Source organism: Ictalurus punctatus, chromosome 10 (assembly GCF_001660625.3).
Source record: "Ictalurus punctatus breed USDA103 chromosome 10, Coco_2.0, whole genome shotgun sequence".
In the NCBI taxonomy this organism is placed as follows: domain Eukaryota; kingdom Metazoa; phylum Chordata; class Actinopteri; order Siluriformes; family Ictaluridae; genus Ictalurus; species Ictalurus punctatus.
In genome coordinates, this window is record NC_030425.2 from 2,801,743 (window position 1) to 2,821,566 (window position 19,824).

General features: G+C 39.6%; 2 protein-coding genes across 2 annotated transcripts; one reads left to right on the plus strand and one right to left on the minus strand.

The window, feature by feature from the left end:
* The first annotated feature begins 4,318 nt into the window (after positions 1–4,318).
* On the plus strand, positions 4,319–6,281 carry org (oogenesis-related gene). The gene is made up of 6 exons (XM_017477782.2): positions 4,319–4,391; positions 4,790–4,870; positions 5,012–5,237; positions 5,472–5,629; positions 5,827–5,904; positions 6,039–6,281. The coding sequence occupies exons 1-6, from the start codon at positions 4,338–4,340 to the stop codon at positions 6,063–6,065; spliced, it is 624 nt and encodes a 207-aa protein (XP_017333271.1). The 5' UTR covers positions 4,319–4,337; the 3' UTR covers positions 6,066–6,281.
* Positions 6,282–13,227: 6,946 nt separating this feature from the next.
* On the minus strand, positions 13,228–19,602 carry oaz1a (ornithine decarboxylase antizyme 1a). Its single transcript, XM_017477780.3, is given in 6 exon segments — positions 13,228–13,754; positions 13,838–13,923; positions 14,867–15,042; positions 15,351–15,437; positions 15,439–15,496; positions 19,080–19,602. Coding segments are annotated over 6 exon segments (657 nt in total). The 5' UTR covers positions 19,199–19,602; the 3' UTR covers positions 13,228–13,623.
* Positions 19,603–19,824: the final 222 nt, after the last annotated feature.

Below are 19,824 nucleotides of genomic sequence, written 5' to 3' on the forward strand. Positions count from 1 at the left end.
GTTTAAACCCTTTCCGATAGAGAACTGTAAAGCTTATTTGGATTTATGAAATTATCTTTAAAATACAGTCTCCTGAAAAAGGGATGTTTCTTTTTTTTTTTTTTTTTTTTTTTTTTGCTGAATATATCTGGTGGGCTGGGCTTAGAAGCAAACACATATGCAAATATAATTCATACTATTATCCATATTATATTTTCTATCTACTTTATTCAGTATGCATGGTCAGTGCATGCTTGGCCATCAAAATAAGTATTATCATTTAACAAGTATTAGAGTTTTTCCACATTTACCACTCATTACCATGGGTAATAAACCAGCCAGTATTCTGAATATTTGTATTCATAAACCATGCATAAACTGTGCTTAATGTTTAATTAAGTCATTAATTAAATGATGTGAAGGTGGCAATAGGGAACCACTACTGTTTCACAGACCTATGTTTTTTTTCAGTTGGCAGGGGTGGACATTAGTGGTCGTCCCTTAGCTCAACCCAATATTTAGGCTCTGTAAATACTGTACATCATGAAATGACTCCACAAACTACTAATCAAGGCTGCTGTAACAGTACCTACTACAATTCTACGTTTTCACTGAGCAGAGAGACACAGAGCAAGTCAACCTTCATGGACAGTAAATAAAACACAGAAGGCACTTGTTGTTGTACAACTGGTTTTGGAGCAACTCTTTCAATGACATTTTCTAATTATTTCCAACACAAATATTTAACTATTCAGTGTGCAGTAGTTGGTTAGAGTGCACATTTCATAAACAGCCAGATCCTACTGAAATAAGGAGGTTGGTAATACATACTTTTCTCATTTTCTGTCATTCCCCAATATTTCAGCGACACAGAAGAAGAAAATCTTTGAATTCGAATCATGGCAGTAGACAAACAGTTAACAGCAGAGTGTAGTCAAGTGCAATAGCATCTCGATTTAATTTTATTCAAAGTTATATGTTATTAATGTCGTCCTGCAACACCAAAATCTATGTTCACCGGCCTCTGCTGTATTTCAAGCAGAGTACACTAAAGTACACTAGAATTTATGGAGATACTAGAGATCCAGATCCTTTCTGCCTCTGGATGGAGCTCAAATCTTCTTTAATTCCAGACTGCTGGGACTACGGCTGCTCCTAACGCCATACAGACTCCATATAAATCCATAATGAACTTTTTCACACTATCTGTTGTTACCCAGATGAGGACGGGTTCCCTTCTGAGTCGGGTTCCTCTCAAGGTTTCTTCCTCTTAAAACATCTTAGGGAGTTTTTCCTTGCCACCGTCGCCACTCAGTGGCTTGCTCAGTTGGGATAAATTCGCACCTTTAATATCTGTATACCGTGCTGATATTTCTGTAAAGCTGCTTTGAGACAATGTCTATTGTAAAAAGCGCTATACAAATAAAATTGAATTGAATTGAATTTAATTGAATATATATGGAATATAGACATTATGCATTACAATACAATAACAAAGGACATAGCAGACACTGGTGATATAATATACATGTTTGCTATGAAGAGAAATGGATACTGTACACAATTGTTTATAATTTAAAAAATAGTAATATTGCACAGAGGAGAATTTTGCACAGATAAATATTGCACAGAAAGGTCATGAATACAAAACATAATGCTGTCAAGTGACAGTCATCGTGTTTATCAGGCAATGAAGTGCTCCTTAGTCTGATGGCATGTGGAAGAAGCTTTACTAATATATAATACGTGCATACACTTTTCTGTAAAAATAAATAATCCCTGAAATGCATTTACAACCAATACTAACAGCAACAGTAATACTCAGAAAATTAATGAAGCAGTTTACTGTATGTCTTTCATGCTCACATTTCCTTTAAACTGGCATTACACAAAACCAGCGTAGGGTCAAAGCACAAGACCCACACATACAGTACACAAGGCCACCTTGCAGAAGCACTGTACAAGCCGAAACGGTGGCTTTAGTGGGATGCAGCAATTTCAGCAGCAGCAAGATGCAAAAACAGGCACCATTAACATAAAGAGGAAAAATAACAACGACTATTCTCTACATGCATTTATTCGACTTTTTATTCTTGCCCCACAAATACAATAATAAGGCATTATTAGCATTAATTTCATTTTTGTCATTACTGTCACTGTTAAATTATTATAAGGAGTAAAATATTTAAGCACAACAACGTAATGTTTAAAACTGTACTTTATATATCTTTTTAAACAGACAGTGCTATAAACACGGTATACCTAACATTAGAACTAAAACAAGGTACAGAAATATCTGGTAGCGAATATGTGAACACATTTTGGATTTTGCCATGTGTTCAAATGGACTTGGTTAACTTTTGGTTGGAGAGGTGTTTGCGCAGAACTCCCCAGAAGCTCTGTTTTGGTCTGCTAGCAGTGGCTGGAGAAGGAAAAGAACCTGAACGCATGTTGGTCTCAGAACTGCTGATTCTTCTGGAGACCTGATGACTGTCTGCATTTGTATGGCTTTGCACACCGGGCGTTCCACCCGATGAACTGCTTTTTGTCTCCACTATTAGGTTTCTTAAGGGCGTGTTTTTCTTATCCCTGGCCCGGCACCGGTAGCCTATCTGCAGAAAGAGCTCCTCCTCGTTGGCCATTTGAGGGCTCTGGCTCAGTGTAACGAAGCCGTAAGGGGTGGTGATCTTGGCCAGGTGAGGCAAGGACAGGGCTCCTCTGGTGGCAGGGTCAGAGCACTGATCGCTTTCCATGAAATTACAAGGGATGCATCTCACAGATATCCGCCTGTGGTTACTGGGATCTGAAATGCTTCTTTGGGCTTTTCTCCAAAGCGCTGGTGATGAGCTGAACGGTGAAGGTGAGGGTGATAAAGAACATAGATGGAGAGGGTTGGTCAGCTCCTCCGTGACACTCCATGCCATGTCTTCTCCTGGCTGTGTTTCCCTGTCTTCAGCAGAGTACCTGGAGGAATCTTCCACCGTTAGTTTGGGAATGGTGAATTGCGGGATGCTGTCTGGCGTGACCACGATGCTGCGCAAACTGTCCCGCCTCGCGCAACTTTCGGATCCGACAGAGCACATGAACCCGCGCAAACCCGCAGCACTATTACGTCGTAGGAAGGACAAATCCGAAACTTCAGACCCGCTATCGGCCGAGGAGCTGAGTGCACTGGCCGGGATGAACCCAGCGCTCATTCTGCGCGCCGCCGGCCTGCTCACCGCCACTCACTCAGAGACTGAGAGAAAAGAAAGCTGTTACAGATCCGCTGGATGAACGGAAAGGAACCTGTGCAATGAAGTCCAGCGCTCAGCCGACATCCCCACCGGATTATTTTGAATTTACGCACATGACGATGCGTCAGCGTGCAGGCGGAAGCCGTGCCCAAATTTGGCTCTGTCCAATTACGCAAAGAGTATGCTGCATAAAGAGATTCCCTGATGACGTCAGAGTTGTTTACGTGCGATACTACGACTATTATTATTATTATTATTATTATTATTATTGTTGTTGTTGTTGTTGTTGTTGTATTGGTGTTATTATTAGTGTTTTTTATTATTAGTGTTATTATTATCATTATTATTAATGTTATTATTAGTAGTAGTGTTATTGTTATTCGCGTTTTGGTTAATATTTTTTATTATAATTAGTGTTATTATTGTTGTTGTTGTTATTGTATTGTTATTATTAGTGTTATTATTATCATTATTATTATTGTTATTAGGAGTAGTAGTATTATTGTTATTGTATTGGTGTTATTATTAGTAGTATTATTATTGTTATTGTGTTGTTGTTGTTACTGTATTGGGGTTATTATTAGTGTTATTATTATCATTATCATTATTATTATTAGTAGTAGTATTATTGTTATTATTAGCAGTATTATTATTGTTATTTGTGTTCTTGTTAATTTTTTTTATTATAATTAGTGTTATTTTTGTTGTTGTTGTTATTGTATTGGTGCTATTATTAGTGTTATTATTATTATTATTATTATTATTACTAGTTGTAGTAGTAGTATTGTTATTATTAGTAGTATTATTATTGTTATTTGTGTTCTTGTTAATTTTTTAAATTATTATTAGTGTTATTATTATTATTGGTTTTAGTGTTTTTATTATTATAGTTGTTGCAAGTCATCTTAAATGGTTGACATTTTATGGACATGCACAGTGTCATGGCGCTTGAGCTGAAACGCGTTTGATTGGTCTTGGTCACGTGATTAATTAGCAGTGGAACGCGGTGATTACACGGAGTGCGTTGCTTGATTGTGATTGGCTAGGCGCGAACAACTCAAGACTACATGTAAGGCTCTAAACAGGTGCGTGTATAGAGTTAGCTTATCTAGGTGTAGCGCTATGACTGCTCAGTGCAGCTACACCGTTGAACCCGGTAGTAGTGAGGGACAAAAGGTAAGTGTGTTTGTTTTTAATGCTGCACTGCAGGAGTAGCTGGCTGTACTGAACCTGTTTGTCAAAGAAATGTCTACTTTAAAAAAGTCTGTAAGGTTGTAGATGATTTCCTTTATATAGCTGGATAACAAGTAGCTATTTCTGGCTGAGTGCAGTGGGTGTGAACCTTGTGTCTGGAGCTCTACCTTCCTGAAGATTTTAGCTCCAAACATAATCCCTGCTCTAAGAAGTTCTTGATCAACTAAAAGAAGTGTTGGATTTTGGTTGGTGATGAAACCTGCAGGAACGTAGCTCCAAAGGAAGAGGGTTGGTGGCCACTGGCTTAGAGTAGATGTTGCAGGATGTGGTTTGATGGTTTGCTGAAGTCAATGGCTGTGTTTGCTGATGTTCTCTAACAGTGTGAAGCTGTGGTGAAGCGAGATGGTGTGCTTGCATCAGTCTTCTGTCGAATTTCACAGTTTTGGCCAGTCCGTCTTATGGTAATTTACTAAAGAATGTTTGTAATTGGCAGTTGAGCTGATAACTTGAATTGCTAGCCTAGTTTTCCTTAATAGCCTTTACACTCTGATCTGAGAAGTATCCATTAACTGTTGTATGTTTTAATACCCCCACCCCTTCAGGTGAATGGTTTTCGGGCCTTATGGTGGTTCTTTGGCTCTCCATCTCCTGGAAAGGCCCCTTCTCTTCCATGTGAAGACAAAAGTTCTCCCAATGCACGCCAGTGTCGATCAGGTCGGAAGCGTCTAGGAAGAACCACACGTTTGCTGCTTGCTATCCTGCCTCGGCGGCTCCAGGGTGCTCTTGGCTACCCAGTGTGCACCAGCATCGGCTGCTCTGTGTCCCCAGGTGTGTTGTCAGCTTGAATTTTTCTGGTTTCTCTGCAGTTGGATAACTTGGACTTCTCTTAGCCATGGCTGTTGGCTATGTGCAAAATACAGCAATGAACTTAGAATTTTATAAGTGCCATTTCAAGCTACTAGTTTAAGTGCAAAAGTGTTGCAGGCTTTCATGTTCACTTCAGCCCTGCAAATAAATCTGCTGACAATTTCTTATTTACATGTAAATGTTATGTCTCCTTAGAGGTGTGCTGTTCTCCCACTAAGCCCTGTGGGAAAGGCAGTAAAAGGAAGCAGGATGATCTGGATGAGGATGAGGACCTGGAGCAGCAGTCTTGGGTGGAGGCACTCACCCAGGAGATAACGACTGATGAGGATGAGACTGTTGATCCTGACTATGAAGTATGCACATACTAGCATTGAGTGTAATCTAGAAGTTGGAATGTATCCTGTAGACTAGCAGAGATTTATGATGAAGCATCTATTTAAAATGCATGTACAGTTGCTCCACAGTCTGAAAATACTGTTTGTTTATTTATTTCTTTACTTTTAAATAAGTGATTTTAGTCTGTTTAATGCATATTTCTTTGCTCCTGCAGCCCAGTGCAGTTGAGACTGATAGTGAGGAGTACCGGACGCACAATGATACAGAGAGTGAGATTGAAGTGGCTATACAGGTTGGCCACTACCTTGACTTCGTGTGTGTGTGTGTGTGTGTGGGCGGGCAGTTGGCCATGTTAATGATGGTAACACTTTAAAATTCATAGTGGAATAGTCTGGGTGAAACTAATATCTGTTTTTCATATTTTAGGAAACTCTCTCCACTGAGGCAAAGTGATGGAAGTGTGGAATGTCTTTTATATATTTATAAAAGTATTGGGCAATTGTGTAATTCATATTTCTTTTTTTCTAGAGATTTTCATGTAGGTAGCTATTAATTGCCCTGTTGTCTGGTCATCTAGGCTTTTGTCTTGCCAGAAGCCTTGGTCTGTTTTTCTAGGAGTTTTCAGTGTGTTGTATTGATTTTCTGAAATAAATGATCTGTTTAATCTAACTTCACCAGTAGATGGATTGTTTGTTTTAAAAGTAGTTTCATCCACACTAGCTGATCATCTTTACATGAGCAAGAGCTTTTGCATGTCCTTCTGTTTTAGAATTTCATAACTGAATAGTTAGAATTGCAGATCCTATAGAACAGTACACCCCACTGAAAGCTGGATGTACATCTGATTTTTCTTCTAAACAGTACAAGTCTGTTTAGACAATGTTGTAATATCCCAGTGGGACAACCATGTGGTTACTTCACAAAGAGAACTAACTAAAATGGGGTCCATTTGAAATGGCTTTGCTTGCCATAATGTCTCTCTCCAGGCTCCATCTGTACCACTAATAAAATTCAGGTGCATGGTTTTTGAAGCCAGAATTTGAGGCTCAAGTGTGCACCTATGACAGACAGGTGGGATGAAATGACTACATTTTATTTGTGCCAAACATCTGTGGCTGTATTCAGGTTTGAAGCCTGTAGCATCAGCTCAGGTTATCTCCGTGCCAGCAGAGGGTGCCCTCCACTAAGTCCTAACTGCCACTTCCTGTTCAGATACTGCTTGTGTTTTTGGAGTATATGATAATGAAGTTCAGTTGCTTTGTGGTCTTGTGCTTTCATGTTTGTGTCTACACCACCATGAAAGCAAGACCTCAGTGCATGTGTGTGTGCGTGTGTGCGCCCCCCCTTCAGACTTCAGTTAACTCTGATGTAGCTTGTAACAAATCACAATTTGCTGGACATGTACCATCCCTCAGCTACATGGCAATTTTCATAATGTCTTTCACTTTGGTTGAGCTAATTCCCCCCCCCCAAAATCATGGACTTACTAATTCTAGTTGACCTTGGCCATCTACTATTTTATGAATTGGTGCTTGATTATATTCAAGAAAGACTTGGTCAACATAGATTGTTGGGCCAGAAGACATTAAATGAGTACATGGTAGAATGACCTCTACACTTCATACCCCATTGTGTGTGTACACACATGATTACAGCTCATGGAAATAAAAAAATCCGGTATCTCAAAATATTTGAATAAAGAATTTATAATACAGAAATGTTGAGCTGAGAAGACTCTAATCAAATAATTAACTCAAAACACCTGCAAAGGTTTCCTGAGTCTTTAATCTCTCAGTCTGGGTCAGTACACGAGCACAATCATGGGGAAGATAGAAGTAAAAGTTGCATTTCATTTGGAAATCAAGGTTCCAGAGTCTGGAGGACGAGTGGAGAGGAAGAGAATCCATGTTGCTTGAAGTCCAGTGTGAAGTTTCCACAGTCAGTGATGATTTGAGGTGACATGTCATCTGCTGGTGTTGGTCCAGTGTGTTTTCTCAAGTTGAGAGTCGATGCAGCGTCTACCAGGAGATTTTAGAGAACTCCATATTTCCAGCTGCTGACGAGCTTTATGGAGATGCTGATTTGCTTCTCCAGCAGGACTCTGCACCTGCCCAGTGCCAAAACTTCTAGTAACCGGTTTACTGACCGTGGTGTTACTGTGCTCGATCGTCCAGCTGACTCGCCTGACCCGAACCCCATAGAGAATCTATGAGAGACACCAGACCCAACAATACGGACGAGCTGAAGGTCGCTATCAAAGCGACCTGGACTTCCAGAACACCTCAGCAGTGCCACAGGCTGATCGCCTCCACGCCACGCCGCACTGATGCAGTAATTCCTGCAAAAGCATTAAAGCCCTGAATCGAGTGCATAAATTAAGACTTTTGAGAAGGTCGACATTTCTGTATTATAAATTCTTTTTCAAATATTTCGAGATACTGGATTTTTTTATTTCCGTGAGCTGTAATCTTCAAGATTAAAAAAAAAAAAAGGCTGTAAATGTGTACTGAATCTATAATATATCAAAGTTTCATTTTTTTTAAATTAAATTATGGAAAAAAATAGTTTTCCACAATATTCTAATTTTTTTTAGATGCACCTCTGTGTGTGTGCAGTTGTAATAATGAAGCCCTTGATTAGTTCAGCATCAGGTGTGCTTGAGACAACACCTGTTTTGCATATTTGTGCTGTTGTGAGGGATTATATTCAGGGGGTGAATAATTTTGAGACTGGAGAAGTCATTATAAGTTGCATTTTCAGTTGAATTTCAGGGAAACACTTGAAGCATTCGTTGTGTTGAACTATTTCAATCGCTTTTCTTTGATTTGTTCATCGCAAACAGCTGAAAGTTTGTAAACTTTGACAATAAACCTGATTTGCAATGGGGGTTGAATAATATTAATAATAATATTGTTTGCAACTGTATACAGAGTCCTCCACTAATATTGGAAAATTGGTAACTATGAGTAAAGAAGGCTGTGAAAATTTGTCTTTGTTTAACATTTTGATCTTTTGTTTAAAAAAAATCACAAAAATACTCTGCTCTCATGGATATCAATCAATTGCAAAGACAACACAAGTTTATCCAAAAAAAAATATATCGTTGTTAAATATAGGTGTGCAACAATTATTGGCACCCCTTTAGTCAATACTTTGTGCTACCTCCCTTTACCAAGATAACAGTTCTGAGTCTTCTCCTATAATGCCTGATGAGGTTGGAGAATACATGGCGAGGGATCTGAGAGCGTTCCTCCATACAGAATCTCTCCAGATCCTTCACATTTCGAGGTCCACGCTGGTGGACTCTCCTCTTCAGTTCACCCCACAGGTTTTCTCTGGGTTTTTCCGTAGTCAGGCCACTGGGATGGCCAGTGTATGTATGTATATATATAAAGTACAACTCATGGAAATTGTTTGCTTTTTTGGCATTTGGACAAGCAAACATTAAAAAAAAGTAAGTACATTCTTGGTCTCAGAAGCTAGTATTGCCCCCTTTAGCAGAAAAAAAAAATATTGTAGGCGTTTTGCATAATTGTCCACCAGGCTTGCTGGAATTTTTTTTTTTTTTTACCACTTTTCCATGCAATATTCTTTCAGTTGCATGATGTTTGAGGGTTTTCTTGCATGTACTGCTCACAAATCACTGGTACCCAATCTTCAACACATCAATTTAGGGGTATACTTACTTTTTCCATATGACTGATCTGTTTTTTGTTCATTTAAATTGTGGAAATTACTACAAAATGTCAGTTTTATGTGTCATTTGATAGAGTGTATCAACTTTATTAATAGGCACTGCTTCAAAGATGATGGAATGTTTGCTGTCCAAATGTGTCATACTGCAATTTATGTGACTAAATAAGGTGACAAACATAACTAACCTCAGAAAATCATGGAGAAGTGGCAATCATGAAGCATTAATGGGGTGGAAAAATGCAAAAAGAAAAAAGCAGAACATGATGAATGGACCCAAAACACATACAGCAACACATACAAAGGGCTCCTATGTCAATAAAATATGCCTTTTAAGTAGATTATTTACTCACAGTAAGCATTAATTAGAGCATCGTTTTGATTGGATATTCATTATAGATTGTGCTGCAGGTAAGGATACAGTCATTGGCTTCTTCATGCACCGAAGCAGAGTCAATAATAAGAAGAAGAGGAAGAAGAATTAATACAAAACCCTGCAGAATTTTAGTGCATGCTGTTTCTCAGTATAAAACAATCACAAACAACTGAGGTATGATTGCTATTACTTGAAAAGAGATTGTAGCCTATACTTATAAAGTCTACAACAGGGATGGCAAACCAGTCAGACAGGTCGAGCCAGAAGAAGACACATTTACACAAATGCGTGCACACAACTAACACTACTACTGCAATAGCAGCTTATAAATATAGCAGGAAGTAGCAATTCAAGCACTTTAGAGCTTTTTAGGACATGTGTGAAAGGATATTGCTTAATATTGTGCAAGCCTGTAAATGAGAGAAAACCAGATAATTTAAAGAAATAAAGGCCTCCATTAACCTTGTCTAATGGCTGCTGAACCATGGTAGCCATGTTTTTCAAGATTATCAACTGTCCTCGTAGACAGTGATGGGACCTTGGACAAAGACACTTTGTGAAAGATTTCAAGTCGATTGGACCAATGATTCAATATTTCAATTCAATTCAATTAAATTTTATTTGTATAGCGCTTTTTACAATAGACATCGTCTCAAAGCAGCTTTACAGAAATATCAACACGGTATACAGATATTAAAGGTGCGAATTTATCCCAACTGAGCAAGCCACTGAGTGGCGACGGTGGCAAGGAAAAACTCCCTAAGATGTTTTAAGAGGAAGAAACCTTGAGAGGAACCCGACTCAGAAGGGAACCCATCCTCATCTGGGTAACAACAGATAGTGTGAAAAAGTTCATTATGGATTTATATGAAGTCTGTATGGCGTTAAGAGCAGCCGTAGTCCCAGCAGTCTGGAATTAAAGAAGATTTGAGCTCCATCCAGAGGCAGAATGGATCTGGATCTCTAGTATCTCCATAAATTCGTGGGGGGCTCGGCGAAAGGAGAGAGGGGGAGAAAAGATAATTATGACTGCGAAGTAGTAGAACAGAATCTAGTCAGGGTAGGCTTGAGTAAACAAATACGTTTTAAGCTTAGACTTAAACACTGAGACTGTGTCTGAGTCCCGAACACTAATAGGAAGACTGTTCCATAACTGTGGGGCTCTATAAGAGAAAGCTCTTCCCCCTGCTGTAGCCTTCACTATTCCAGGTACCGTCAAATAGCCTGAATCTTTTGACCTAAGTAGGCGTGGCGGAACCAAAAGGTCGCTTAGATATTGTGGCGCGAGACCATTTAGTGCTTTATAGGTTATTAAAAGTATTTTATAGTTAATGCGAGATTTTACTGGGAGCCAATACAGTATTGATAATATCGGTGTGATATGGTCATATCTTCTGGTTCTAGTTAGGACTCTAGCAGCTGCATTCTGGACTAACTGGAGCTTATTTATATTCCTACTGGAACATCCAGACAGTAAGGCATTACAGTAATCTAATCTAGAGGTGACGAATGCATGAACTAGTATTTCCGCATCATGTAGTGACAATATGTTTCTTATTTTAGAAATATTTCTGAGATGAAAGAAAGCTATCCTAGTAATATTATCTACATAATATTTAGCGACAATGTCATGTTTTGTCCTGTGGAATGTATTGATATATATACGTACCACGACCACGTAACCAAACGCCACTATTCCACACATGTAACCTCAGATTGATCAAATACATAAATGTGCCGATTTTGGTGATCTCATTCAATTCAATCACTTTTACAGTTATAGCCATTTCAGTAAAACATTTTGTAAAACTTTTTTTTTTTTTTTTTTTTTTTTTTTTTTTTTTTATATAATTATTGATCTAAGGAGTCCAAACAACTGTGCTGGTTTATTTTGGTTGCCCGAAACCTAGGACTAGTTCACAAAAGTAAGTTTATTAAGTAATTGCAAATATGTAACAAACAATTTGTCTGAGTCTAATGGTTCTTGAGGGAACGTTGTTCAGAATGAGGAGCTCCACCAAATGGTATGAATTACTTGTGTTTCTGTGAAATGCTGCAATATATAAAACCATTTATGTGCATGAAAAACTCGATAGCGTCCCCCAGTGGCTGATTAGTTTAAAATTTCTCACAGACCTCTGGATCTATGAGTCAAGCAAGTCCATCAGCCTTTATTAAGCTTGTCTAACAGCTCTTAAAATTTAATTGGCTGATGCCGGACATGTTTTTCGAGATAAATGACTGTCGTTATAAATATTGATTGGACCTGTGTCAAAGATACCGCATGCAAATTTTGAAGTCAACTGGACCAATGGTCCTGTAGTTAGAGGCTGCTTCATGTTTTTTTTTTGATAGCGCCACCAGCTGGTCACATTAAGTAATTTTTTAAACAATGTCCTCAGACCATACATACAAGTATTTCAATTTTGGTGAAAATGTCTCAGTACCTTCAAGACTTACAGTCATTTAAATAAAAGCGGTACTACCAACCCTCTGAGATCTCTAGGACTTCCTTGTTTTCCACAACTGGTTTCAAAGCTTGTATTCAGTTGTAGCTACATGAAGTGATTATTTTTTAAGTGTATCAGTAAGAACAGCACACCGTTTTGATTTCATGTTGGTGTTGATGTTGGTGGTACCTTCAGTACGTTATAGTACTGATTTATTTCTGCATTATTTCAACATGTATAACCATATACAAAAGTGATGTCATAATCTTAAACGTCGGTCCAAAATCTCTGAGAACTGATGGGATATTATGATTAGGCCTAATTTTATATAATTTTATTTTATATATAAATAATAGAATATTTAAGCTAATGTTTGCTAGCGTAATAGTTCCCGTTTTACTAGCTCCTAGTTAGACTGAGAGCCTAATTATTTTATGGTTCATTTTGTTTCTATGCATTTATATTCCAGAAAAAACTCATCATTCAATCGATACGCAAAAATAACAGAACATAAACTTTTGTTGAACGTCATACCGTATCCGCCTCAAGGGAAGCCTGAGATAAAAGCTATTCAGTAACTCCGCTGTCTTCTGCTGTTCAGCTGCTTGTATGTGATGATAACCTGTCATATGCTGTTCACGATCACAAAGTCCACCATGATAGACGGAAAAAGTTCTATAATAAACTGTACAGTTCGACTTGTACTCATTGCCATGGACAGGACCTTATGTGCTTCCAAACTCCAGACCGCCTACTCGGTTCCTGCTTGCTGCTATTCCAACTTTTTGAACCAGTATGTTGATTAAATTGAATGTTTTTTTTTTTTTTTTACAATTACTGTAATACGAGTGGTATTTATTTATTTATTTATTTTTTACAACAAACAGCTACCTTTATTATTCAACCTGCTGAATGTATTGCTCAAGAGCCTTGTATTGTCCCACCCTAAAATTTAAGCATGTTCAGGACTGTGGATTATCAGTGTGAATGAGTATACGGTGTAGCTTGGTAACCTTTGTTTATTTAGGAACAGGTATCAGAACGAGAGGAAAAGAAGTATCAAGAAGTAAAATTAAAACCAGTAAAAACCAGGGCATGGGGTGACCAAATTTATTCTGCACTCTCTTACAACATGCAGATTACTTCAAATGAATTTGGAACAATAAACTTTAGGAGTCATGCACACATTAAGAGAAAAATAAAAACAAAAACACTGCACGTGTAAAAATCAGGAAGGAAACAAATTTACTCACATACATTTTTTGCGTGGGAATCACAGCCATAAATATTAGACTCTAAAGAGCAGTGTATGGGAATGTGATTGCCTAATGATTTAAAGTGGAAACTTCACTAAAGCAAACCGACATAAAAACTACTAAAGAATTCACAGAAAGCATCGATGCGCGTTGCAGAAAAGGTGTAGGATTCTTTTACTGGTGAAAAATGAAGAGTGAATGAGCACAAAGCACTGAAGGTGATGATTTATTGAGTATTATTCGTCATTGTCCAATTCTCTTTCGATACTGTAAGCCATGAAGAAAGCATCAGGGCGGGATGGGACAAGTGAATGACCCGGTCTCACAATCTCAAAGCCCAGGAAACTGAACGTCCGCAGCAGCGATGCTATAGGAAGAGAGGAACAATAAGGCACCGAGTTTACTGAGAAAACGCTAGAACCACAGACACAGAGCGGAGAGAAGACGTACCTCTGTCGTCGCGATTTTTCTGGAAGCAAATGAAGACGTAATCAACCTGAAGCTTCTCCTCTGCAAACTCTAGCAAGAGTGCAAAGCTGTGAGACCACAAGAGTAACAAGGTTCTGTATTAAAATCCAAATGCATGATTATAGCCTCGTACAAATATGATCAAATCTGTGAGTTCCTGCGCTACAGTGCGGCATTACACACTGTTGCTCATCCAGTTTCGACAGGTCCTTACATGTCTTCTATGAAGTCTTCTATTCACTCGACTAAAATGTTTTCCCGATATATAAATGGCATACTGTTTTGTTAGTTTATGTGAAGTAAATGTATGTATTAGATATCTACAGTGTCTCCAGTGACATATAAGCTTTCATGTGCTTAATACGGCGGTTCTCCACGTGCACGGCGAAAATCTTCACCTCGCCTGTTTTAGTTAACGTCACAATGAACATCTCAGTTCTATCTTTTACAACAGCTGGATGAAATAGATGATGTATTGACAGTAATTCTGAAAATTGTGCAAAGAAAAAGTCTTCAGTGTTTCAATAAGATTTCATTAAGACTTCATATTTAATAACTGTAGAGCTCTTACCGTTAATACATCATCTATTTTACAAAAGTTATTATAAATCATAGAACTGTCATGTCGATTGTTGTGTATGAATAATAAATCATGGATGTTATCTTCTGCAGTGTTTATATGTTAACTACACGTTAGATGAGCTGCAGCTTTTCTCCAAGCGTGTAGTGGTTTCTGTAATACCCCATGTATAAGCACACACCAGTTTCAGAGCACAATATGACCACGCCTTATATATTATTATGTGGAAGCACTTAATGATCTCATTCCTCAGGCCACGCATTAGGATCTCATTCTCACGTGGTATTATTTTAAGCAGGGACGTAACCAGCAGAGTGCCATAGATATCTGTGTTTTATTGTATTTGCAGTAGCCAAGATGACCATTTTCCTTTTCAGAGATCAATCGAGTGATTTCATTCTCAAAAAAGAAACTATATATAACTTTCTAACCTGTCCTTGCTTCCTTCAGGAAGAGCTCCTGGCGGGATCTCGATGTAAAGCCTAACCCCGACCAGTGACCCCCGCCACACTACAGGCTTGATCTCAGAACTACGCCGCTCAAAGAGCAAAAAACGCACACGGCTGTTCAAAGGTGTAGGCTCCTCAAGGACCAGCAACTGAGTGTCCTATAGAATTGAGAGAAGAAGAAGAAGAAGAAGAAAATCATGTTTTAAATCGAAAGGTTATTTCTTGACAGATTCAAATAAGCACTTTAATTGTGCAGGAGCATAAACCGTGGATGTTCTGCAGCAAGGGTGTGGTTTTAACAGGTCATTTAACAGGTCTTTTGAGCTTGAAGTCACTTATCTTTCAAGGCTTTAGGTAATAATTAGCTAATGCTAGTGCACCAACTACACAACTAAGAAAAATCTCATTTTACAGTCCGAAAAATGATCATTTATGTTTTTATGTGAATCAAAATACAGATACTTACAGAATAGAATAACTTAGCTGAAAGATTGTGATCCCTCTGATCGTTCCCTCGCCCACCTGGGATCTTTAGGGGTGGGAGAGGGGCATCAGGAACACCACAGAGGCCCCGGACACGGGTTACTGTAACACCGAGGGCACCTGCTGGGACTACACAAGGACAAGACAAACTGTTTCAGGAGGCACGTCACACACTACAATCTCTGTTGTCTCAAATCTCTCGCACGTCTTAGTGTTAGTGTTTAACACTTGTGTTCATTTGAACTCATTCCTTTTCACAGTTCAGAAGTTAACCAGAGAGACAAACTGTTGTGCTTTTTTTCTGCATTACTGCAGAGTCAGCTACAGTTCTGCTCATAAATTTAGACCCCCCTGGCAGAATCTGCAAAATGTTCATAATAATTTTTTTTTTTTTTTTAAAATAAGAGGGATCATAAAGATTGCATTTAGTTTTTTTATTTAGTTCTGCCCTGAAAAAACTGTTTCATATAACAGATGTTTTCAAATAAATTCAGTTATTTATTCCTAATGCTGTGTTCATTCTTGGTTCTCTGAGGATAATTTCCATTTAGGGAACAACAGATGAAATATGTGGCACATTAAATTAGTTGCTTGCCAACTGTATGATTGTTCTCGAGTTTTTCCCCCAAAAGACAGTTATTCATTCTCATTAATAAAGTATTGAGAGGAAAATTTGGTTTGTCTGTTTTGATCGATATCTATGTATTTCTGTAAATTTGTTTAATTTAGTAGATTTGAATTACGAATTAACACAATATTGCGTGGTATCGTGACACCACAGACGGCGTAGTTTGGTACGATGTGTTGACGGTATCGTGACACTATAGACGGTGTAGTTTGGTACGATGTGTTGACGGTATCGTGACACCACAGACGGCGTAGTTTGGTACGATGTGTTGACGGTATCGTGACACCACAGACGGCGTAGTTTGGTACGATGTGTTGACGGTATCGTGACACCACAGACGGCGTAGTTTGGTACGATGTGTTGACGGTATCGTGACACCACAGAAGGTGTAGTTTGGTACGATGTGTCGACGGTATCGTGACAAAACAGATGGCGTAGTTTGGTACGATGTGTTTATGGTATCCTGACACCACAGACGGTGTAGTTTGGTACGATGTGTTGACGGTATCGTGACACTATAGATGGTGTAGTTTGGTACGAGGTGTTGACGGTATCGTGACACTATAGACGGTGTAGTTTGGTAAGATGTGTTGACGGTATCGTGACTCTATAGACGGTGTAGTTTGGTACGATGTGTTGACGGTATCGTGACTCTATAGACGGTGTAGTTTGGTAAGATGTGTTGACGGTATCGTGACACTATAGACGGTGTAGTTTGGTACGATGTGTTGACGGTATCGTGACACTATAGACGGTGTAGTTTGGTACGATGTGTTGACGGTATCGTGACACTATAGACGGCGTAGTTTGGTACGATGTGTTGACGGTATCGTGACACTATAGACGGTGTAGTTTGGTACGATGTGTTGACGGTATCGTGACACTATAGACGGCGTAGTTTGGTACGATGTGTTGACGGTATCGTGACACTATAGACGGCGTAGTTTGGTACGATGTGTTGACGGTATCGTGACACTATAGACGGCGTAGTTTGGTACGATGTGTTGACGGTATCGTGACACCATAGACGGCGTAGTTTGGTACGATGTGTTGACGGTATCGTGACACCACAGACGGCGTAGTTTGGTACGATGTGTTGACGGTATCGTGACACTATAGACGGTGTAGTTTGGTACGATGTGTTGACGGTATCGTGACACCACAGACGGCGTAGTTTGGTACGATGTGTTGACGGTATCGTGACACCACAGACGGCGTAGTTTGGTACGATGTGTTGACGGTATCGTGACACCACAGACGGCGTAGTTTGGTACGATGTGTTGACGGTATCGTGACACCACAGAAGGTGTAGTTTGGTACGATGTGTCGACGGTATCGTGACAAAACAGATGGCGTAGTTTGGTACGATGTGTTTATGGTATCCTGACACCACAGACGGTGTAGTTTGGTACGATGTGTTGACGGTATCGTGACACTATAGACGGTGTAGTTTGGTACGAGGTGTTGACGGTATCGTGACACTATAGACGGTGTAGTTTGGTAAGATGTGTTGACGGTATCGTGACTCTATAGACGGTGTAGTTTGGTACGATGTGTTGACGGTATCGTGACTCTATAGACGGTGTAGTTTGGTAAGATGTGTTGACGGTATCGTGACACTATAGACGGTGTAGTTTGGTACGATGTGTTGACGGTATCGTGACACTATAGACGGTGTAGTTTGGTACGATGTGTTGACGGTATCGTGACACTATAGACGGCGTAGTTTGGTACGATGTGTTGACGGTATCGTGACACTATAGACGGTGTAGTTTGGTACGATGTGTTGACGGTATCGTGACACTATAGACGGCGTAGTTTGGTACGATGTGTTGACGGTATCGTGACTCTATAGACGGTGTAGTTTGGTAAGATGTGTTGACGGTATCGTGACACTATAGACGGCGTAGATTGGTACGATGTGTTGACGGTATCGTGACACTATAGACGGCGTAGTTTGGTACGATGTGTTGACGGTATCGTGACACTATAGACGGCGTAGTTTGGTACGATGTGTTGACGGTATCGTGACACTATAGACGGCGTAGTTTGGTACGATGTGTTGACGGTATCGTGACACTATAGACGGCGTAGTTTGGTACGATGTGTTGACGGTATCGTGACACTATAGACGGTGTAGTTTGGTACGATGTGTCGACGGTATCGTGACACTATAGACGGTGTAGTTTGGTAAGATGTGTTGATGGTATCCTGACAACTAATTACAACCTGCTGCATGCAGCTGATTTGATGTTCAACTTTGTACCTAATACAGCTAAACATTTGCATTAAAAATAAATAAATGAAATGAAATGAAACACTACTGTATTACTAGGTAATGGTTATCAAACCTATATACTGTGATACACGTCGGTACCGTAAAATGCTGATATGATGTTTATGGTCACATCGCCCAGCCCCAGCAGTCCAGTGCGGAACAAACTGGTGACGGCTGGTTACAAGTTCAGATTTTCACCACCAAATCTTTATAACGCTTTATAAAGGAACGACCTGTTTAGGGTTGAGTCAGAAGTTATGAGTTATATTCCCTAGATGAACACATGTCCACTAATCTCGTCACACATCAGCGTTATGTTCCAGGATACACCTTTAGAGGGGCAGTATGCGGTGTCGAAATCGTTACGCAACAACATTTTGTCGGCTGAAACTGACGTATTAATATTCTTATTAATAATAATTACAGTACACTGTGAATTAGTTTATATCTGAAATATACCATGTCTTGGCGACCTAATAGACCCTATCAAGGCAGAAACGAGACAGCGTTAGCTTGCCTGTCCTGTTAGCTCCAGCAGCTAGGAAGTCTCTAACGCTAGCCACAGCGCTAGTTAGCTTTAATTATAAAGACAGAGTGTGAGAGGGGGAGAATACACGGTTTATACAACTTTTAAAGAAATTCAGTCAATTCGGAAACATTTCATCCATTTGACAAATTGGAAAAGTCATGTTTGTCTGCCTTCTTGTTGAGCTGTCCAGGAAGGCTTTATCGTCTGGCAGGCCGCAAAGCTAGCTCATTTTAGCGTAGCATTAGCTAAATTAAGAAGATAAATGACCCACACATACCTTTTGATCTCAGGTGTATTGTGGGTTACTTCGACTACTGGCATCTTGGGTATATTTCTCTCTTTTTCTCTGGCAAAACAATGGCTATTCAGGATCGTCTGGAGGTTGGATTTAACCATCCGGACAGCGTCGGCACCACAGCACTTGTTTATTTCGCGACTCGGTGTGTTGTGAAGAGGCAGAGAGCAGCAGCAGTGTTTATTACCTCAGTGTTTATTCCGCCTGAGGCGTCTCTCTCTCTCTCTCTCTCTCTCTCTCTCTCTCTCTCTCTCTCTCTCTGTCTCTGTGTCTCTCTTTCGCTGTCTCTCTGTTTTTCTGTCTCTCTCTTTTTCCGTCTCTCTCTTTCTCTGTCTTTCTCTCTGTGTCTCTGTCTTTCGGTGTCTCTCTCGCTGTCTCTCTTTCTGTCTTTCTCTCTGTCTCTCTCTGTCTCTCTATGTCTCTCTGTATCTCTCCTTCTGTGTCTCTCTCTCTATGTGTCTCTGTCTTTCGGTGTCTCTCTCGCTGTCTCTCTCTGTGTCTCTCTTTCTCTGTGTGTCTCTCTCTCTATTTCTGCTTGTCTCTCTGTCTCTCTCTCTCACTCTCTCTCTCTGTCTGTATCTCTCTGTCTCTTTCTGTCTCTGTTCCTGTCTCTCAACACACTGCACTCTGTACTGGAGTGATACACAATATTACACACTCCACACACACTAATGACGCAGGTGTACATGAGCTCTAATAAAGAAGATAAAAACACTCACAAACATGA